This window comes from Oculina patagonica, chromosome 4 (genome assembly GCF_052425735.1).
Source record: "Oculina patagonica isolate OP01 chromosome 4, crgOcupat, whole genome shotgun sequence".
Lineage (NCBI taxonomy): Eukaryota > Metazoa > Cnidaria > Anthozoa > Scleractinia > Oculinidae > Oculina > Oculina patagonica.
The window spans coordinates 17,045,498-17,068,159 of record NC_135761.1 but is presented as its reverse complement, the minus strand read 5'-3'; the positions used below and the strand labels follow the sequence as shown (position 1 = coordinate 17,068,159).

Genomic DNA, 22,662 nt, shown 5'->3' with positions numbered 1-22,662 from the left:
GCAAATAGGAGCGTTCAAAACAATTAGGCCAACTGAAATAAATCAAATTTAAGACCGAAGTAGTTATAATATACTACAGTAAAAACAAGCGAGTAAGAACCCTGAATTTTCCCAAGTTAGCTTAAACAGGTTCTTACGCACATGTAAATGGTATTTAGCACAAATTTAGGCTTTTTAGGTTCTTAACAGGTTCTCATTTTAACAAATAGAATTTTAGTGGTATTCAGACTCTCCCTCAAATGAAATTTTCAAACCATTTTATTTCTATTTTTGCGATTGTATCAATAATATTTTATGATTTTTAACATTTGCATTTACATTGCAACTGAAGTGATAAGGCTCCTAGGTGTCTCAAAAGTTGATCCAGAATGTCGACTTATCTTTTTTCCCTAAAAGTAAACATTTTTAATCATTTTAAGAAAATAAGAATCTGTTTCCAAATTTTAGGCTAAAGTGTTTCTTATATTGAGTATTGAGGGTGTCCAACTGGCAAATTTTTAGACTAACAGGTTCTTAAACTGATTAGGTTCTTACTCGCAGATTTTTTACTGTGGATGTTTATATTTTCAACTGCTGTGAAACCACGCGCAATTCAGTCCCGGGCCGACCCTTCGATCGAACCGAGTACGATTCACCTTGGCTTTATATACAGTTTGTAACTTGTAAGTCTGTTCCGCAGCGGGAACAACCGGCGAGTGAAAATTAAGGGGAGAGGTGTGGGGGAGACGGGCGAGAGAAAGCCCTCTCTCGCCCCAACCCCTCGCCATTTTCCACTCGACGTTCTTATCGCTCAATCATTTAAGATTTAACGGTTTCCGCTGAATATTCTAGCAATAAAGGCAAAAATAAAGTTACCAAAAAGACCTCATGGCATGGACACAGCTTTAATACAGTTAATAAGAACCTATCGAAATCTTAGCTCTCAAGCTGAACCCGCGAGAAAAAAACGAATTTGAAGTTTTCCACATTTTAGTTTAAATGGACGTTTGACGTCAGTTCAAAACAAAACAAAACGCATTTTAAGCTTTTTTTTTACTAGGTATTACATTAAATTTCTCAAGAATGGTATAGAATAGCGGGTTCAATTTGAGAAATGAATACAGACTAGCCGAATGGGCCGGGCGCCTGTTACAGTGCGATGCTTCAAGCCTGGCTTCAAACCAAAACTGAAACAGTATACAAAATGTCTGTGCTTTGAGTAGATTTTTTGGCAATTAATTTTTTTATTGCTCAACCCTTGAGCGGAATTCGTCTTAAAAAATTTACCCCAGTTTAAACAGTTTAAAAAAGTAAAGAAGCACACAAAAGCTCGCAGCAAAGAACTTGCCCATCCCGTCTCTACCCCTCCCTCCCTCCCTACCCTATTTTCGTTATTGTACAGCCCCTCTCCTCCCCTGAAAGGGAAATTGACATTGCAACCACAACATCCAAAATGGCGACCTGGATAACAAAACCGTGGATCGAGAACGCCTTGAGTGCAGACAGTTTGCCTAAAATTGCCAAAGCACAGGTATTAAAGGTACGTTTTTAGCAAGGTTTCTAATCCAGAGCTACGAAAGCGGGGAATATAAAGGTTTTTAGGCGTTAAGAATGTTTATTTTGGCGTCGCTTCGGAGAGGCGCCAAATACAAAATTGCTTCCAAGTTCTAACCTGGTATTTTTTTCATCGAGGACACAATGCAGTATAAACACTATGCAAAGGGCCATTTAGAAACGAGATTTCGCCTTATAACGTGAGATCTCGATTAAAAACGCAAGATCTCGACTCTGTGAGACGAGATCTCGAAGAATGATAAGGCCATGTTACACAAGGCAATTTGTCTTTCAACTTGCATTACAACAAAACGTTGCATTAATTACCAGCTGCCAAAAACATCTCACCCCAATTTTTGCAGCCTGCAATGCAACAGAATATTGTGTTGCAACTTGCAAGGAAAGTAGAACTATCCTATACTTTTTGAAACGTTGGGAGAGAAGTTAATTACTGCGTGTGACATGTCAATTGTAACGTAGCAACGCAATTTTATTAAAATGAGCTTATCAGAGCGTGTCCGTCTTTGCCGGGGATTTTAAGATGATAATTTTCAAGCAAGAGCTTGCAAATTACAAACAAAAATTGTGAACTTGTGACACTCCATCTCTGGCACATACCTGGGGATTGCGTGCTCTATGGACGAAAATGGTGCACAGAGAGATGACAAGGAGCGGATGGAGTCCAGGGACAGTCAATCAATAAACTGATATTCAATAACAATCAAAACCAATCAATGATTAATTTCAATCTTTGACTGATATCAATTGCCAATAGCAATCAGTGAGACTCCATGAAGATAAAAAGTTGGGAGTTGGGTTGGTACAATGTATCAATATTTGCTGATAGGAATTGATAAGGATTCATTGATTGATCGATTAATTACTATCGATTGTTGTCAAAATGAGTTTGCTTTGTTTAGAGGTAAGTCTCTTGAGTAAAAGTAATTGAAGTGAGTGGAGTAGACTGTACAATTCAGGGAGTAATCAGGCAAGTAATTTTAAAATCTAAAATTACTGGTATCCAATTACAAAAAAGTGTAATTTTTATTTTTTGTACTGCCGGGAAATGGGGAGAGGTAAAAAGTAAGTGAGCCTATGCAGAGAAGGAAGATTTTAAACAGCTGTAATTGGACGGCCAGGGTCCGCGCCAGTTAGTATACGGGACAAATAGGCATGCACAGTACCAATAAAAAATGAGAATTTTGTTACAGATACAATTACCGTAAATCATTAACAATTTTTTATTGCTTTATTTAGTGATTTAATCTACTTTGTGACAATTTTTAAACAATCTTACACTAAAGCTATCAACTAAGAACAAAATTTTGAAATCGTCTCACATGTTTGGTTTCCCATTCCAGCTTGAGCAAACATCCAACAACAGTGCAATCATTGCAATCATCAGTGACAAAAAGCTCTTTGTAAAGGCACGGTTCTCGCCAACTGCCATTGAAGAGTTTGAAAGGTCAGTGACTGCAATTTTTTTTTTGCTATTGATTTAATTATTACACTGAACAGCTAACATTTATTGCGCACAGCATTAATTTTATCACAAAGGTAAATGACAAGTTGTACATGCTCAGTACCTTTCAGATGTTATTTATTTGCCTGTGCAAGGACGTTTTTTTTGCACTGTATGTTGTTAAAAAGAAAGCATATATATTGTTATTTAGATATGAGCTCAGGGCTCTATTTAATGTACAGTTTTGGACCAGTTTGATCTGGTCGCATGAATACCTGGCGTGATCAATGGATGAAATAGATATTAATTGATAACAATTCATGCCAGTAGATAACAATTTAATCAACTGATATCGAAATCTATGACCAATTGATGGCCAAAAACTTGTTTTTTTTTTAATTGCCGTTGATTTGTATGGATAACGTCATTTATTTTTTGGGAGGGAAAAAAAAAGCTTTTACCCAAGAAATACCATGAAATGTAATTGCATGCATATTAATTACATTACATTATACAATAGTTCTTAAAATTGCAGGGAACAGATCTAGACCCAAGCTATCAGCTGGCCAAAGAAATTAAGAACACAATTTTTTTGCTACTCAGAGCCTGTGTGTAAGAGATTGCTGAGTCAAATGATAAATCTGCCAAAAATTTGTCATTTTTTTTAATTTTTTACTATCAATCGCTTTCATTGCATTCCCACGATCTCCTTTCTTCTGCTGAGCAAAAAATTGTTCGCCAACTTCAACTATGTTGTGCAAAAGGCAGAGCAATTTAAGTATGGAACACTAAAAGAACTAAACTTCCCCTGTGAGTAGATTATCGATAGAGTATTGATCAAAAACCATCTACTTGATAGCAGACGATAGTCGTTAATAATAAATGGCGATCAGTGGCGAGACTCAAGCTTATGATTATTGATTGGTCATCAATTGGCTGATAGCAATTGATAATGATTTACTAAATTGTCATCAATAGTTATCCATTGATCACTTAGATTTTTGATCAATTGATCACGCCATCTGAATATTTACCATCGGATGTATACGCAAAATCATACCTAACCTGAGTATCAGGCCTTCCTAAGGGGAGGGGGGAGGGTAGGGAAGGAAAGAGGAGAGGTAGGCCTGACACAAACGCTTTGATTGGGTCATGTCAAACATCCAGATCCTGGATGTGGCGCTGATTGGGTAATTCACAATGGGCCCTGACGTCACACCACCGGAAATAAAAATTTCATAACGGCGTCTTCAATGAACTGATGTCCACGCGAACGAACAGTGAGCGAAAACTTTGCTCGACGTTATTCAGCGTTATTTCAGTGTATTTATGGAAGGCGACGAATTCAAAACGGCTCGTAAAGGCGCTCTACAGTTTTTCCTGGAATTAGACGTAATAGAGGACAGAAATTATGCCTCGAAAGCTGCTTGTGAAACGGAAAGTCGACGTCCTCGGAGTTTTAGCAAAATAAAGGTGACGGGCCTACGTTTGTGACATTTGTACCCTTTGCCGTTCTGTGTTAAATTCGGTTTTTCGACGTAATTTGCTTCTCACTTCTTTCTGAGGGGCACTGTTTTATTTAGAGGCATTATGTATTAAATAGAGCCGTAAGATTGTGGCCAAGGAAATGTCTAGAGGTCATTGCATAATTGTCTGCGCTGCGTGGTTTCCTGTTTGTTTCACACTTCTTTGCCACATGTTTTGCTAGCTTGTTTTTGCTCAATTCTATTTGTAAGATATACTTTAAACTCTCGAAATTTTCGCCGTGTAAGGACAAGATATATGTTCCGTGAAAACGTTGATTACTTGCATTTTATTGATGCCGGGATCGGCATTATAAATATTGTTGCAAGATGTATTGTGTCTTATCAGTTATATCTTGGTCCGGCTTCGCAAGTGACAGTGTTTCAGCATCATAAAGTGAATCCCCTTTGAATGGGGGTGGCATCCAATCCGTCGAGTGAAGTTGCTTTAATAAGTGCAGGCGAGGGGGAGATTAAATTAAATTAGATTAAATCAATTTATAGTTCCTAATTATTGGGCTCAAATCCTTCGTTCCTTCATAAAATTGATGATTGGTTGATTGATTGATTGATTAATTAATTAATTTTTTTTAGGCATGGGAAGGTGGGCTTGCACATTAACCTTATTCCCAGTACAGTGCTTCATATAAAAGTCATAGTTTAACAAGTCATGTACATTATCATAACATATTGCAGATTCTTTTTATAAAATTGATTTGTTTGTTTGTTTCACCTGCTTTTAAAGGCTTTTGACTGTATTAAACTTTCAGATACATTTTTTTTAAAACATGGAAAAAAAATGTTACTTCACAATCCTTTTCATGTTTACAACAGAGATACATGTAATACAAGTCTAGCTGAGATCCAAGGTGGATTAATCTTTGTAAAGAAATATTCAGTGTCAGCCACTGCAGAAGTTGAGTTGGTAAGGAAAGCTGCAAGTAATTTTTTTTTGTTTAGTTAAAAAACCTCCTCAGGTCTTGACAACTATTTCAGCAGTTATAAATGTTTTTTTTGCTGAAATGAATTGTATTTAAAATTTAAAATATATAATTTAAAAGATTAATATTTTTTATCCCCCTACGTCTCAGGTTGCTTAAACACCAATTGAAAAAAAAAAGGATCATACAGTGTAAGCAAATAATGTGCACAGAAGGGAAGGTAGTCCTTTGCACATGATGCTATCAAATTAAACACCAGGCTTGTGGTATGGACCACTAATTAATTAATTAGTGGTCCATACCACAAGGCTTAACCCCCTTTTCCGTTGCATAAAGTGAATAGAAATATTTTCACTTCTCTGGGATGGGATGTTAGTCCATCGCAGGGTTACCCTTGGCATTACATTTTCCTGTACCCATTTATGCACCTGGGTGGAGAGAGGCTGCATTCATTTGTATGAGTGAAGTGTCTTGCCCAAGAACACAATGCAATAACCCTGACCCGGACTCAAACCCGGTCTGGCTGATCACTGTGCACAGTTCTTGGTCACTGTGCCTCCAAATTCACTTATAGTTTATTTTAGTCCAAACAGCGGTGTAGTTATTCCAGAATGCTGGTCATGACGTCATCCCTATAAAATCATCCCCCTCCCCACTACCTGTTTACTTTGGTCCACCACTGCCCTTCCACCTTTTTTTCAGAACTTGCACTTTGGAGTGGTTCTGTGGTTTTCAGTTATAATTTATAATTATCATAATTGTTTTAATATTGTTTTGGGGTCAGGTGGCTATAATTGCTGTTTTGGAAGAATAGCAAATCTTTGCCAGAATTCTATTTAAGAACTGCCAGGAATCGGGAGACATAGAAATTGACCTAGAATCTAGAAAGTACAAAAGTTAAGTACAAGAACCATGCTCATGATTAAAAAACATTTCTAATCAATACAATGACATTTGGAATGACAAAAGGTTTTTTTAGTTCTTAGAGTTTTCACCCCCTGTTTCATTTGTACCATATAAATCATGTGTTCAAATCCCGGGGGGGGGGGGGGGTACTTGGGTCAATTTTTGTTGGGTATGTGCCGCTGGCCTCTCAGAACCCCCACCCCATTATAGTCTTATTCTATCGCCAATTATAGACCCCATTGAAGTCACTTTTGGGTAAATTTAATTTTTACGACCCCAACTTAATCACTTTCTGGGAGCTGCTAGTCACCCTACAAAAAAATGCTTGAAATGGCGACCCCATTATAGTCAGTCCAGTCGTGAAAATGCCCCCCCCCCAACTTAACTTGCTCTTCTTGATTTCCTGTTCAGGATCAGGCCGAGTTTGTAATAAACATTGATCACTTCAAGTTTGCCGGTGGTGAAGGCAACACACAGTTTGGCACAGACCTGGTGGACAGTTCTACGCTTCCCCAGTTGCAGTCAAGGTTACGCCAACTTTGGAGAATAGGACAGCTCAGGATACAATTTGACGACGGTAACTATAAGCATTTTTCCTTTCTTCTTTTGCTGAAGGCGTGGCCAGGTGGTTTGCTCATTTGCATGAAACCAACACTGGTATCATATCGGTTTTGATTGCCGATGTGGAAAGATCCTAAACGGATAACACTGAAAGCAGGTGTAAGTGTGGGTCATGGAAGGTTAGAATGAAAGATTATAGCGGAGCTCCCAGCAGCCCAAAGGGCTGCAGAGCGGAGCCCTACATCCATAGAAAATCCACAGAAATAGGAAAACCATTCAAGACATTTGATTTCTCATGGTCATCATGCATATGGCTAGAGGCAAAGTTCGCGGGCGCGTGTGCTTTAATGTTAACGTTACATCTTTGATATTAGACATCGATCGACATCTTTTTACATCCATACTAGTTATGTTCAATTGACAGCTGTCAAAACAAGGTATCTGCTGACCAGTATCAAGACGCGAGAAATATGGAAGAGAGTCAAAACCCTTCTCGTCCATACCGCCTTTTTAGAGAAAAGGTTGACTACAAATAGTCTAGAAATCTGGAGATCCCTGGTCCAAATCCTTTATCCTGCAACTGACTGTTTTGGTAGTCCTGAATTCAACTCCTCGATCGAGCTTTGAAAATACGTGTTGTCATTGTAACAAGTTTTTGTTCTGTTTGTAAGATTTGCTTGTTCATCACAGTGCAGTCGAAGCTCTCTTAACGGACACTCTCGTAAGCGGACAGCTCTACTTACGGCCACCTTGTTAGAAACCCCGTTTTTACTCCCATACAAACTCTGTATTTTTACATTCTCGTAAGCGGACATTCCCGTAAGCGGCCGCGGACACTTTCCGAGATTACGACTTAGACTTTTTCTTTGTTTTTAAGCTCCCGTAAGCGGACACCGCAAAGAAAATCATATAAAAAACACTGAAAAAACCTCTGTATCTTGTATTAATCAATCAACTTTACATCGCCGTTCGTCACAATGATTTTACTGTAATTACAGTACCATATTTCAGTGTTTATTTTGTCGTCATCCACGTCCGGTTACATTTCGAAACACCACCAACATGCATATTACCATTATGTTAGCTGGGCAAGCTCCCGTAGGCGGCCATCTATCCCCTACACCTCTAGTGGCCGCTTACAAAAAACATTCTCGTAAGCGGCCAGCTCCAGTTGCGGACAATTTTTTCGCGTCCCGAGGGTGTCCGCTTACGAGAGCTTCGACTGTATACTGAATAGGCCCAATGGTTCTAAAAGCAATGACACTTCGGCACTGTACTTCGACTGTGAGTTTAAAACTTAGGGATGGGGACAAACTTTTGACGTTAAAACTACTGTACTAACCATGGGCAACTTGTCCAGTTTCCAATGGTAACTTGTCTGTCTGACGTGAGGAGCAACAAAGCTGAACTGGGTGCATCGGTTTGAACGGCATGGAGTATCAACTGAAAGTCAAATACACCGAAACGTAATGTGATAGATGGAAATGGTTGAGTTTTGTGGTCCAGGTAGTTAGCTCTAGTCGCTTTGGTCAGTATTCATTCACTGCAGATCACTCGTTCACGATATGTTGATGGTACAGTCATGGTCTTATATAAATGAACGCACCATAAGACCCCGTTATTTGAACGATGAAGACAACTTGATTACTCTAAATTTGGATGACAAATACAGACTTGTTGAGTTGTGGTGTGTGCACGAGGATATTCGACTGTCACTCGATATTCCGTGCTTTTTCAAACTGTTAAACCCAATCCAGTGAAAGAAGTCAAATAAGTCAGTTCGTCCGACAAGTCACCTCTTGAAACTGGGCCAGTTGTTAATGGAAATAACGTAGCTTTAACGTCAAAACTTTTTCTACCGACTTTCCTCTTGCCTTACTCTTCTAATAACCGTGTATTTATTTTGTTGTTGTCTTTGTTGATGTTGTTTTTTTTGTCAACAAGCACAAGAAGAGGCCAATTTCCCAGACACTAAAAAAACTAAACGGCTATTACTGAAGAGCCATGATAGCGTTTACATTCCAAAAGATATGGAAAGGAAACTGGCTGAAATTGCAGGTAACTATTTTTGTCATTTGATACATTTTTCATTTCCTCTTCATTGGCTGAGAGCCAATCACATGATCTGCAAAGAACTGTCTACAAATAACGGTCTTCTCCGGTGAATTAGTTCCTGACAGTGGTTTTGCAACAAATGATATACTGCCCATAAGTAGTTGTGTCCACTTCCGAGGAAAAAAGTGACTGCTCGCTTTCCAGAGTGTTCGGAGAACGATGTGATATACTGGTACTTGGTCAAAAACAAACTCAGTGATCGCATTACTGAAACAATTATTGAATAGCCCATTTCCGAGTTCTCGTATTTTAGAGATCTGGTGTCGAAATCGACTTACGAGATCGAGGCTAAGTGCATTGCATCACATCAAACATGGAGGCTTCGAGTGAAAAAACAACATGCAGTGAAGATTTCTCGAAATTAAAGGTCGATAAATTGAAAAAATATTTGCGAAAGAGAGATATACAATTAAGCGATTGTGGCAAAGGAAAGCGGAAAACTGAATTGCTTGATTTATGCCAGAAAGCAGCGGCAATGAAGCAGAAAAAAAAACTGGATGATTCTGCCGAAGACCGCACTAGATCTCTGAAATGCGAAAACTCGGAAATGGGCTATTCTGTTATCGCAAAATATCATGATTTGTCAGTGTCTTGCAGATCAATTATTTGCCTCAGCCTTCGGCCTTGTCCAATAACTGTTAATTGGTTTACTCTTGTCTGAACGGCTTGAATTAAAGTACAGCTGTAGTGCCAGAAGCTTGTTTTCTTTATCTGTTTCAGTTAGTTTTGTATGTTGTTCTAGAAACAAAAATAATTTCTCCTATTTTTGCAGACTTTTACAATCTGGTTACTTCGGGAGTCTTGGTTCTCCCATACATCACACTGCTTTCATGTGTAAATTACGGATCACACCAATATTTTTAGGGTTACACTTCAACAATGGTAATTTTAGGGAACAAGAAAAGTGGGCAGCGCCCAGTTCGGTCTCCTTTAGGGGTTTAATTCACATTTTCCGTTGAACATCCGTGTCCTTTTCTGATGGGAGCGTCTCCCCCTCCCTCCCTCCCCCTCCCCCGAGTCATCTATCCTATTTTTACAGGAAAAACATATTCGTCCTTTGGAGTTTACATTAACAACGCTTGGGATGACGTATTCTTGTGTTGTTTTATCTCTCTCAGAATGGAAGCCAAGTTATTGTCCGCCCCACACGTGCACAAGCGAAATACAGAGCTGCAGCTCATCTACTCAGATGCAAATTTGTGCTGAATCAGCAGAAAGTGCAGGTGACACAAAACGCTCCGTAACGCTGTACAAAATGGTTTCAAAAAATTAATGTTAAAACTGTTGAAAGCATGAATGGTGTGCGAATACTTCGACAAGTATTCATTCACCCTAGAAACACAAACAAAGGGACAATTTTCTGAGAAACGGTCGCAAAACTGCGATGTCTACGGAGATTTTTAGGAAGTCTTGGTGCAATGAAAGCTCGATTTCCAGCCGTTTTGTGAGCCCGTGTTCCTTGTTCCACACGTTGGGAGGAGGATGACACACCGGACTCTCCCAAAACGGCTGGAAATCGAGCCTAAGTGTAATGAAGCTATGGCCGATATAACAGAATGATGTATTAGTATCAAGTAACGACTCTTCGTTTGGTCGTTTCTTCTAATGATCATAGATCTGTCAGCGTACATCTATGTGTTAAAATTGATAAGAATAAACCATCGGAGGGTAAAACTGTTGATGATGCTATTTTTATTCTAGAACGTGAGACCGAAGAAAAAGAAATCGAAAAGCATACATGTATGTCACAAGAACATAACGAAAAAAGGTTAGTGAGTTCAAGTTATGTTCCTTCTTCACAAAAACGTCACCGTGTGCTTGTGGATCAACCGTTAAAAGGACTGGTACCTGAAGAGCTGTGTTCATCGTCGAGTGAAACTTCACAGCTTAGAGGCAGCAGCGAAGAATCTTACTCGATTCTGCAAGGAAGATCCTCACACGGCGGAAAGGCGCCTGATGTTAGCATTGTACCATCCAGTCAGAATAGTCACGAGTTTGAAATTGAACAACCACTGTCGCATGTTACTCCTGAACGAACTCAATTTCACTGCTCGTTGTCAGAGTCACAGTTGGGACAGTTGTTAGACTCTAACGTTTCATTTGATGCGGTCACCTCACCCCTCTGTATTTCGGATGGTTTATCTCCAATGCAGGAGGGGTTCACTCAGTTAAAACCAAGGAATGCTTGTCAAAAAGAGTCAATATGCAATGACCATACGCCAGTCAAACGAAAATCACTTGCTGAGTCATCAAACTCGAGGAATGCTGTTTTTAGTCAACCATGTTTAGCGTCAAACCATATCTTGCCAGGAAAGGAATCCCCTCTTGGAAATAAAAGCAGCCAGAGGAATATTACATGTCAAAAAAACGTTTTAAAGAATGTCGGTAGAGAAGTTGCAGTTTCGTCTCCTTCTAAAGGCAACGTTGGACATACTTTAACTAGAAAAGAAATATTGGAAAAAGCAAAAATTGACTTCGATGCTCTGTTTATTCAAAACACGTGGAATCACTCACAAACACCCGTACAGGAGTTTAGTGCGGATTTATTTGAAATTGACAGGCGTCTATCGACAAAAAGAAAAAGATCTCAAACGGATGACTCTGTGCGTAAAACACGTTCATCAGGTGGAGTAAAACAAGAAAACAAATTGTTGTTACCTGACAGTCCAGTTAGTCCAGGTGAGTCTGAACATAGCAGTTAAAGCTTAACAACGTAAACAAGCAAGCAAACCAATCAACCAACCAACCAGTGAACGAACAAAGCAAAAACGACAGCCAGAGCAGAAAAGGGCAGACTCCCTTGCTATTGGCTTCCTCTTATCTTACAGTTATACAGCAAAAATCTTTCCTTATAGTTTTACTTATAGAGTTTGTATTCTGAAGATTACATTATCAAATCCCTTTTTGTTAGGAAATTCATAACGGAGCTTGACAGGCTAGCATGACTCGTTACTGTGACAAAACCAATTATTCACTGTAATGTTAAGAAAAGGAAAATAAAAAAATTGGTAGTCGAAATTATTATAATCTGGTCAAGTACGCAAATAGCGGAGGTTTTTATTTGAAAGAGAAAAAGGTTTGTTCACTTTTAATTTTCAGACAGCACATCATGTTCAGTGAAGTCCAGCAGTCAATCCGGATCTTCTCAAAGTCAGCGTAGTAACCACTCGGTAAGTGCTCTCAGTGTCACTTATGACGCATTTAGCAAAAAGCTGGATAAGGTCTGGGAGGTTGGAACAAAGCTGATTTATTTTCAGTTATCAGTTGAAACTTCAGCCATTAGTTTGTCTCTTAGCCAGTACATTATGATACATTTTTTCATACTTCTTGTAGCTGATATTATGGAGGGGGAAGGGAGTATGGAAAAGTTGTTAAGTATTGAGCCAGCATCCTTCTATATGAAAGATAAAGTGTTCTAAAAAAGGGCTGACACATAAAGGGTCGTGCGCGCAAGGACTTGCTTCAGGGACATGTTGCAGGAACAAGCTATGTTGCAGTGACATGGCATGTTGCAGGGCCATTGTTGCAGGGACATGCCCAGAGATACATGTCCCTGCAAAATGACCTTGCACATTTTCATTCATGTGCAGGGAAACCTTAAAAGTTAATTTGTACGTACTTCTCTTCAGGTGAGCCAAAGTAGACTAACCTGGTTGGAATTTCGCTCAATGAAGCGTGGCACGGATTTTGTCATCGAACAATACAGTACTTTCTTGGCGTGAAAGTTGTCAATTTAAGCGTACGTCAAAGTAATAAAAACTGGTTTTTTTGCGAGAAGCATGTCCCGGCAGCAAATAGTTGACTTAATTTCTTAGCATTCAGTTTAAAAACGCCCCATTTCTTAGCTATTTATAAATATTGTCACCGTTTCTTGTATATTTAATAACAGTAAACGAAATTGAAAGTCGGCCTATTCTCTATTTTCCAATTGCCCATAATACACTTTGTTTGCCCCCCAAATTTTGCATAAACTATTGTTTTCAAATTCTCTTCGGAGGACTGCATATTTCCAAAACAATAGTTTATGCAAAATTTGGGGGGCAAACAAAGTGCATTATGGGCAATTGGAAAATAGAGAATTATCAAGGGGCGCGACTTATTAGTATTAATTGCCGTGTTAACTTTGCAGATCAGTATGGCTGGGCTTGAAGACCTGTATTCACAACAGGATGGTCTATTTCTTGATACGTCTGGTTCAACAGGTACGTTGTTAGGAAATCTGATACTCGTATTATCTACTAAGTCAGGTCTAAGATCGTGTTACTGTCCTTATACGCACACTCAGACATGCATCCACTAAGTGCTGGTTTACACAAGCAATGCAAACGCTAATGCAAGGAAAAGCACAGGTAAACGAGTGCAACGCAAACGCAAGCGCAAAATAATGAAATCAGGCGCAGCGTGACTCAGTTGTCCGTTATCTTGGAAAAAGACTTCAACTGCGTCTGCGTATTTTTCGTTCGTTGCGTTTGCGTTCTCCGTCGTTTGCATTTGCGTCGCATGTGTGAACCAGGCCTAAAGGCCACCTTTGTATAACGGCAATTTGGTAGAATTCATTTTTTTCACAAGAATCGCTAGCACAGCTACTTGAAAACGCAAGTGCGGCTAATTACCAAATGTTTCGGAGGACATTAAGCATTGTAACGAGAATTATCATTGTTTAGGATCTGGTGATTTGCCGAAAATGTAGGTGGTTTGTAGCTTTTCCTTTTGCAGATTGAGGGGTGTTTTGCGATAACATATGTACGTGACATGCTTCATGACGTCACTTCCTGTTAGATCGCAATATCTTTGAAAAAGATGTCTGAATTCGATGCCAGCATATTAACGAATGCTATGAACCAATAGGAATAGAAATAGTGGCACAGCAATAATGACAGTGGTTTGTTTATCCTAGGCTCCCACAAGAGTCCACAAGAGCATTGCAGCACCAGTCCCAGTATACTTGGAAACGCCATAGAAGAACCTTGTTCTTTGAGTACTCCAAACTTTGATTCGCTTCCATCTTATCAAGTAAGTTATCACATATTTTAAAATTACTTTGTCGAGTAGGTGCATTATTGTTAGAAATGAACTGTCAAGAAAACGTTTGAGTTTTTTCCCAGCCCTTTAGTCAGGAGAAACCTAGAGGAATTGAGTTTCTGGTCAGTGAAGGCAGGTAATTTTTATTCACGACGATTGTTGATAATATCTTCAAAGAAAAGTCAAAACGCAAATTGGCCACTTTTCGTTTGGGCAGCTGAAGTTGACTGCTTTTTCGTTTTCTCCATGGGTTAAACGTACACTTGCCTTCTCCCGACACTTTCAGTTCTCTTTTATTTTATTTTCTTATCAAATGAAACATTAGTTCCAGGAGTATCATGGCACATTTAGAATTCATTTAACGGCTAGTTGACGGCTCTCTTTTATCTTGTAACATGTTTTACTGGTCAATAAAAGGGTTAACCATATTAGGACTCAACTGAATATCTTTTTTCAGGTTCCTGCCGGGGACAAGGGAACACCATCAAATGTTATCTTTCTGTCACCGATGGCGCGAGATCGAAGAGGCGAGGTAACACTTAAAGTAGTTTTGTTAATAATACAAAGTTTACGTGTTGGTATGAATGAAAAAATAAAAAGTGCATGTACTATGCCCTACATTGTAATGAATGTTTCGTGGTTTCACAGGTTTTGTGTTTTCATAGGTTTCATAGTTTCATAGGTGTCGCGTTCTCATTGCTTTCGTGGTTTCAAAAGTTTCATGGTTTCATAGGTTTTTTATTTTTCACTCCTTAATTGTCAAAAATACGCTAAAATCTCATGAAAGAAATGCCTTTTCCTTTTTGTTGAAACACCGAACACTTAGCAGTCTGCGACAACGATTCCTTTGCTTAAACTTTATTTTCTAGCTTTCCGCCGAGAATAAAAGAAATCGTCTAAATGTTACCTCCCCACCGATGACAAGTGATCAAGGAGACGAGGTACGTGTGACGTATTTTCTTTAGAGATACAGCATTTACTTGTTTGCATGAACAAAGAAAAAGCAGAATTATACTTTAGGTTTGATGAAACAAGTTTTCTAAATTGGTAAGACAGAGTGTTCCTAGGGACCAAGTTATCGAGGAAAAGTATCCCAAAGATTAGATGTCTGTACGCCATGTTGGTGAACAGCATTTGTACACCAATATAGAGGCATAAAAAGAAATTGGAGACTGAGAAAATATATATAAGGAAGGTTTTCATCACCTCTACGGCGGCTCTCACATTTGTGACCACCATGCCACGATGGTTAGACAATGCTCTTCAACTAATGTCATTAATTTGTTTTATCATTTGATGCATTTTTTTCTTCCTTTTCATTGGCTGAGAGCCCACCACGTGATTTGCAACTAACTGCTCACAAATAATGGTCTGCTCGTGCGTATTGGCGTCTGACAGTGATTTTGCTACAAATAATATTCTGCTCATGCGTAGTTGTGTCTACTTCCGAGAAAAATGGCAGCTCGTTTTCCAGAGATGAAGAAGAGCGGTTGGATTTGTCTACTAGGCCCGAAAAAAACAGCGAAACTACAAAGAATCCGAAGGCTTCGGCAAATAATTGATCTTCTCGCCACTGACAAATCACGATATTTTGCTCAACCTCGTCCAATAACTGTTAAATGTATATATGCTGAAAAAAATCTTTCTGTGAGTTTGCAGAAGAATCTAAATTCACCCTTAAATTTTAAAGTGAAACTGAAAGAAAAATAAAAAAAGACCTTTTTGAAAAGAAATAGATTTTTTTCCGTGCACCTGGCCAATAAATTAATGAACTATTTTTTCTCGTTCACTTTGTCCTTTGATTTTAAACTTCAATATCCGTTACTTTTATAATAAATTTGTAATACAATTGTAATGTGAACTGTTAAGAAAAACAATAAAAAAGTTTCAAAAACCGTTTAATATGTTCTGAAATTAGTGGTAGGCAACTTAACCCATGAAAAACATTGTCGTTAAACATCTATAAAGGAAGATACAACCTTAATATGTGGATAGAAATCAAAGTTCGGCTATAAATATCGCGCGGAAACAACTTGAACGGTTTATCCTTAATTTTTAAGTTGCAGTCCATTTCCATCCTAGTCATACGCATCCCAAGACGCTTGTTAATAGTTTCAGTGCTTTAATATAGCAATTGTAAGTAAAAATGGACATTTAAGTTGCCTAGTACGACACAAATATAAATTTTTTCATATATATGTTAAAATCCATGACAAAGCCCCTTTGGGCGATTTGGGCGAAATAGACTGGTTTGTCAGAAGGGCAGTCACAAAACTGTGGCTGGCCTGTCCGCTATCGCGTTATTAAAATATTTTCTGTGCCTTCTTTAGCTCCTTCCCTGCAGCACTAGCCGGACGCGGAAGCGTGAAGCTGAAAATCACCAGGAGCCTGGGACTAGCTGGAACTTTGTTGAAAAGGCATTGAAAACCGGTAGTTCAAAACAAAAGCGTAAAACTAAAGCCCGTCGAAAGTTTAATTGGTTTTCAGATGCCTACTGATTGATTATTTGTGTATATGCTGTTTAGATCAGTCCAGTTATGGCTCAAATGTAAATACGGAGTAAGTTTAGTTATAAAAATCTGATTTATATAGTGAATGATACAAAAAATGTAAAATGTAAGTGTTTTTTATAGTGGTCAAGCAGCTTTGAGGTAACTAGTATCTGTAAATCGGTTGGATCTGTATCTCGATATCAGAAACCAGAAAAGTTAAATATTGAATAGCGATGTGTTTCTGCATCACCAGGGTACAGTTTTTTATCGATTAGAGCCAGTCTGACAACTAGCAATAAAAGAAAAGTGCTTTATTTCGCACCGAACGTTTTCACATTGACAAACATCATTAACGTTATACAGTTATGTACAGTAATTACCTTAAAAAAAACCAAATGTATAGAAAAATCTACTTGTTCATGTTACAGCAATTTTATATCGGAACAAATTTCGATGATATGTAGTTGCAGGTATTCATACCAAATTCTACACCAAACGAGAGTTCTGTTTTGTCCACCTGACATGATCAGTCAAAGCCATTATCTCGTTAAGTGCTGGATACCTTCCAATTAGATATATACTTGTAGTTCTAATTAAACAGTCTTCCAGTTACGTTTTTTGTTTTTAAATGTCATTCTTTTGCAATACTTTTACAGTATTACAAAACATTTTTGTATTTTTTTTGTATTGTTATCAGGATTCGTACTTTCTGGTAGAGTTTGGTAGGGTCAGTCAGTCAGTCAGTCACCCAGTCAGTCAATAAAATATATCTAAAAAGCTCTAAAGAGAATGAAAACCGTATAATATATACGAACAAGAAAAGAAACTTCTTCATAAAGTTTAAACTTAAGTTTAATACTCTAGTTCAATTTTATTTATTAAATAAATTCAAGTTTGATATCTTCCTGAGTAGCTTGAGTCACTGATCGATTATTATCTTCCTCACACTTCCTACCAAGCAAATAATTACTATCCCTTCTTCACGTTCACTCTCGTAGACAAACCTAACCCCAGCGATTTTGTCTCATTTGAACCTATGGTTATATGACCTAGCTCCCACGAGTCTCGTGTAGCCTGGTAGGAGATCGTTCCAGTTGTGTGCGGTTTGAGTTCTTTTCTCTTTTCTAACATGTACTAGCTTTTACATTTTGTTTGTAGAACTAAATGGAATGCAAATTTTCACCTGATATCGTCACAACAAAGCTATGGCGGGAGCAGTTACTGCTTCCAGTGTAATTAGCCTGCGTAGCTGGTGGGTTGCGCGACAACGAACGAGTGCTTTCTAGGCTTCACCGCTCACGCATGCGGGCTACGCCTGCGATTTTTCTTGCTCCGCGCTTATTCCACCAGCTACGCAAGGCGCGCTCAAACATTGTCATGTTGCATTATATGTACAACTGTTGTCTCCTTCGCAGTTTGTCACCCATAAGTCGGGGAAAAGCGTTGCGTGACGACTCACATTAACTGCGGAAACAAACACATGCTGTAAGATAAAACTGGTAGATTTCCTCCCTTTTATATGATCTTTAATTTATAGTTTGGGAGTATTGAGTTCTAATTTCCAGCTCAGAGATCGATAAATATACTTTAAATAAAAAAATGGATGAAGCCGAAAGATGGCTGGTAAATAAACATGTCAAGAGGACGAGATTTTCGTGTTTTGGAATATTTACATAAGGCTGAAAAGTTGGTGTATAGCTGATCTACACGACCAAAGACTTATACGTACGTACTTCTCAGTAGAGATCACATCCGTTGGAATCAAGGTGAACCGATATATTGGCGAGTAAGTAAACCGTACTGTTTGATAAGATACTAGTTATGCGTGGCTTAATAGTCAGCTTTTAAATATCGTCCAACAGTCGCTTGAATGGATCCATGTATAAAATTGACCGATCACCAAATAATCGTTTGAGGCCATGAAATACACACAATCATCTTCCGACTTTTCCGCAGTCCACTTGGAACGTTTCAGACGATCTATTATCGTGCCAAAATTTCGCACGTTTATCATCTGACCAAAGTTCTCGATGTTCTCGTTGTAAGTTCTCAAAGTTTATTAGCCGATGTACTAAAGAGCGGGAAGTTGAATATTTAATAGATGTATTATCGGTCGGTCAGAACAAAGCTGTGATTCGAGACAAGACTTATTTATTATTTTCAACATAATCATCACATGTCAACGAAAGAAACTGATTATTCTATAGCACCCTGTACCATCTTTTAGACGGTAATCGAACGGGTATAAACGATTCGAGTAATCAAAACTATCTTGTGACAAAACTAATGCGCTATTGAATATAACTAATGTATCTTATATGACAAAATTAATGCGTAATTGAGACTATGTTGGTGACAAAATAAAAAAAGTAATGGAAACTATTTTTGCCAATATTAATGCCCTATTGAGTCTATTTTTGGGAATTAATAAATGAGTAATCAAAACAATGTTCAGAAACTATCTTTACATAATTAATGCGCTATGAAACACCAACAAAGTAAGAGTTTTCATTTGAATCAGATATTCGGTTCGGTTCGATTCTTCCAAACCTTGGACTGATTTTCAGATTATATTTGTCATTCATTCAGTTACCGGTGGTACATTAAACCAGAAACGACTCCTAGTTTACTTATCAACCTTGTAAATGGTCCAGCTCACAACGAGTCTCTCGTAGCTCAGTTGGTTAGAGCGCCCAACCGGTATCTGGGAGGCCATGGGTTCGATTCCCGTCGGGGACTCAGAAGTTTTCTTTGTCCCATGCTCGAGTCATGTTGAACACTTCATCTTCATGACTCCTAGTTTATTTTACCTTGTATATTTTCGTAACCTTGTGACAGAGAAATTTATTGTTGGTGGGAAATGAAAGCATTGAAAAGCTAACTTCAGCTGTCCATTCTTAAACTTATTCCCTCACATCCACAAGTCTTAATTTTCAAAATATACGTAAAAGGATTATACACGACAAAGATATCATAACATCATAATAACGTAATTTATCCAAGCCTGCGTTGCAGACGAACAATTATCCATCCACCTGTTGTAGTTATAAACAGTGATTGGTGTTAATCATTTTGTCTCCCAGTAGACCCGAAAGATAAAGCAGCTACAGGTGTGATACGAATCAAAGTTCTCCTTGTGTTGTTTAGTGGCCTTTATGGAGATGCATCTTTTACCCGTCGCTTTACTGTTTCTCGTAATAACTACGTGTCACTGCAATGGCAAATCGGTAAGACTGTATAAAGTATTATTCTACCGCATTCTCGTCATCCTATTACACTTCCCTGTCCCCATTGCGTTTGAAGTCAGAAGCGTATGCTGATTCGATTCCCTGTTGCTGTCAAAAGTTTTCAGTATTATATCTGTGAATTGTGAAACACCGCTCAAAGTAGTATCGCCTCCGTTGATTTGATCAATGTGTTTAGTTGTAACTCTCTCTATTTTTATTGTTAAATAAGGGTGTTAAACGAACTTCCTCTCTGTGTATCCTCTTTTGTTTACACTTCTTATAATAACAGCTCCATTTAGCCCCCTTCTTTGATAATGCCCCATCTGGAAGTATTTTTTTTAATATCCCCCCCCCCCCCCCTCCAACCTTTATATGAAGCCCGCACCCTCCAAAGATGGTAGATCGTACAATTTATGAACAAGAAAACAAGGTCAGACTAATTAACGCTTTACAGTAGTTCATCTTCTTCACTACGATTTCATTGTTTCTTTTTATGAAAATGTGTTATTTGATGTATATAAACAGCATATAAAACAACAAAAAGCCCACTTTAATTCTTTTCTATATACCCTTATTGATCTACGGTTTGAAATATGCCTCCTTGCCTCTCTAATTGGAGTCCTCTCTCCATTTTTGCCCCCTTATAAGGTCTAGGAAAGAAATAATCCCCGGGGGAAGAGGGTTTTTGTTTAATAGAGCTTTTACAGTAGGTCCTGAAATTTAGATAAACTGCAGTTGCATCACAATTGCAGCGTCACAGAAAGCTAAATTTATAATCAGGACACCTTTAATGCCTTGGTAGTTGAAAGAACTTTAACATTAAATTATGAATGATTAATACCTCAATGCGAAATTGTTTGAATTGATTCAGGAAACCCTTCGAAAAATTTGTTTGTCCTCAGCCCTTCAGGCTAGTTACTCATGAATACTCATGAATAATTCCTAGTTTTACACATTTGGCAAACTGACTTTTACAAAGGTGTTTCTGTCATCTCACGAAACATTTTCAAAAATAACAAATTAAACTTTTAACTTGTGTTATCATTTCTATCACAGAAATGTCCTCAAGGCCCGCCCGGCCAACCGGGAATTCCAGGAACTCCTGGTACCCCAGGGACACCAGGAATTCCAGGAACTCCAGGAACTCAAGGAACTCAAACTTCCGTTAGACGTCCCGGATTTTCCAGACGATGGAAGCAGTGTGCTTGGAACTATGATAACTCAAAGGATGGCAGGAACAGTGGACAAGTGCATGTACGGATGACAACATTAAAATAAGAATTAAAAATTAAACAAGCATATATCACACTTTCTGTTCACATAATCATTAGCATTATTGTCCATTAGTTATAAAGTAGTTTGTCTGATTTGTTTGCGAATTTGCGAATCTGTGTTTTGGTATTAGGCCGGGACCAAAGGGTTAAATTTTTTCCCTCATTTGCCATGTTTAAAAGTTGCTTAAAAGTAATTCATTTTTTTTTAAGAAAAAGGCGACGCATTATATTTTATAATTCAGCTTGTGAGTCATTTGTTGATTTATGTGATTTGTGTTGCACTGTTGCAGGAATGCGACTTTGTCAAGCTGAGGGGTGATTCATACCTTCGTGTGGTTTACATGGGTAACATTCGTATATGGGGGTGTACCAACTGCTGTAAGAGATGGTACTTCACTTTCAACGATGCAGAGTGCAAAAATCCTGCCCCCATCGATGGAGCTCTGTACCAAGGTATTAACCTGAATATTCACCGACCCAGTAACATAGAAGGCTACTGTGGCGGGATTGCTGCTGGCAAAGTACGAGTTGGTTTTAGCGTTGGCAGTTGCCGCGTTCCATACAACGCTAATGGTGATGCCTATACCAGTTGGAATCAGGCGAACAGGATCATCATTGAGGAAGTGGAACCTCCAGTTGCTTAACTTGACAAAAATCATTAGAAAAAAGGTGTTGTTTAAGGGGTAATATTTTTGAAGACAGTGCAAGCTTTAAGGGTTTAGGAAAAATAACATGTAGGCACATCGATCATGGCTGTGTTAAACATTCCAAAGCCATGGTTTACTTGTGCAAAAGAATTTTTTCATAAAACTGTCAAACGTAATGTTGAAATGTATGCCAATGGGAGTCAATATTAAACCCGACCAATGTAAAATGTGGACCATTAAAGAATACATTCAAGGGCATTTTTGATGCTTATTTTTTTTTTCTTCCAAGAACACCCCTTAGTGGTCGCAATGGACTATGTAGTGAGTCAGTCGGTGAGTGAAGTCAGTGCGTGTTTGTCACACCAGTCAGATTGGGGCTACTATTAAAACCAATCATATTGCCGGTTCTAAAGGTGCGTCGTATCTACAAAAATTTGGTTCTGATTTGTGCATACGCAGCAATTTTGTTTGTTTTCGATCCAGTTTCTATGCTTCTAAGACATCACAATCGATTTTATATTTCATGCAGTTTGTCTCAAATTGACATCTGTCTCGAATAAACCACTACAGTTATATTTATTTGTTGGTTCATAATCACCTAGCTCAATCATACATGAACTGAAGTTCTGAACAATTGTCCACAGAGCACTGAACATTCTATGTGTATTTACTTGAGATGATTATCCGTGTATTCCTTTTTAAAATCGTTCTCTTTTCACTCCTTTTCCTTCCACCTCTCGAGGGGATGACCATGAATAGCAGAACGCAAGTTCGCCGACCCGTGCTATTTTTTAGCCCAAACTGTAAATTCGCCACTATTTTCGAATTCGTTCAAATCCGAATCCGCAGTACTTGAAAACTTTGTGTGGTATAGTTTCACTACTACTAACGGTAGATGCTGCCTTTTATGCCAATTTTTTTAGAAGTTCTGTTTTATTCCTTGTTTTTGCGACAATTTC

At 38.4% G+C, this 22,662-nt stretch overlaps 2 protein-coding genes across 5 annotated transcripts; both read left to right on the top strand.

Annotated features, from left to right (window-relative positions):
• The first annotated feature begins 1,417 nt into the window (after nt 1-1,417).
• On the top strand, nt 1,418-17,568 carry LOC144649723 (uncharacterized). 3 transcript variants are annotated; one of them, XM_078509288.1, is made up of 14 exons: nt 1,418-1,519; nt 2,895-2,998; nt 5,353-5,443; nt 6,777-6,942; nt 8,871-8,984; nt 10,160-10,264; nt 10,743-11,238; nt 11,602-11,720; nt 12,141-12,211; nt 13,171-13,243; nt 13,939-14,054; nt 14,521-14,595; nt 14,933-15,004; nt 16,394-17,568. In XM_078509288.1, the coding sequence occupies exons 1-14, from the start codon at nt 1,433-1,435 to the stop codon at nt 16,559-16,561; spliced, it is 1,857 nt and encodes a 618-aa protein (XP_078365414.1). In that variant the 5' UTR covers nt 1,418-1,432; the 3' UTR covers nt 16,562-17,568. The 3 variants fall into 3 exon arrangements, with proteins under 3 accessions (XP_078365414.1, XP_078365415.1, XP_078365413.1); XM_078509289.1 differs by having other exon boundaries at nt 10,743-10,809; nt 16,394-17,565; XM_078509287.1 differs by having other exon boundaries at nt 10,743-11,720.
• Nucleotides 17,569-18,235: 667 nt separating this feature from the next.
• LOC144649805 (collagen triple helix repeat-containing protein 1-like) lies at nt 18,236-21,961 on the top strand. Of its 2 annotated transcripts, none has more exons than XM_078509401.1 (4): nt 18,236-18,341; nt 19,642-19,782; nt 20,839-21,036; nt 21,347-21,961. In XM_078509401.1, exons 2-4 carry the CDS (start codon nt 19,711-19,713, stop codon nt 21,698-21,700), a joined length of 624 nt encoding a protein of 207 aa, XP_078365527.1. In that variant the 5' UTR covers nt 18,236-18,341; nt 19,642-19,710; the 3' UTR covers nt 21,701-21,961. The 2 variants fall into 2 exon arrangements, with proteins under 2 accessions (XP_078365527.1, XP_078365526.1); XM_078509400.1 differs by having other exon boundaries at nt 18,249-18,341; nt 19,639-19,782.
• Nucleotides 21,962-22,662: the final 701 nt, after the last annotated feature.

Excerpts from the sequence above, each read along its gene's own strand:
- LOC144649723 (XM_078509287.1), top strand. The coding sequence starts at position 1,433 with ATGGCGACCTGGATAACAAAACCGTGGATCGAGAACGCCTTGAGTGCA. Across the intron at positions 1,520-2,894 it reads CCAAAGCACAGGTATTAAAG|CTTGAGCAAACATCCAACAA; the intron begins GTACGTTTTTAG and ends TTCCCATTCCAG. Across the intron at positions 6,943-8,870 it reads CAGGATACAATTTGACGACG|CACAAGAAGAGGCCAATTTC; the intron begins GTAACTATAAGC and ends TTTGTCAACAAG.
- LOC144649805 (XM_078509401.1), top strand. The coding sequence starts at position 19,711 with ATGGAGATGCATCTTTTACCCGTCGCTTTACTGTTTCTCGTAATAACT. Across the intron at positions 19,783-20,838 it reads GTCACTGCAATGGCAAATCG|AAATGTCCTCAAGGCCCGCC; the intron begins GTAAGACTGTAT and ends TTTCTATCACAG. Across the intron at positions 21,037-21,346 it reads GGAACAGTGGACAAGTGCAT|GAATGCGACTTTGTCAAGCT; the intron begins GTACGGATGACA and ends GCACTGTTGCAG.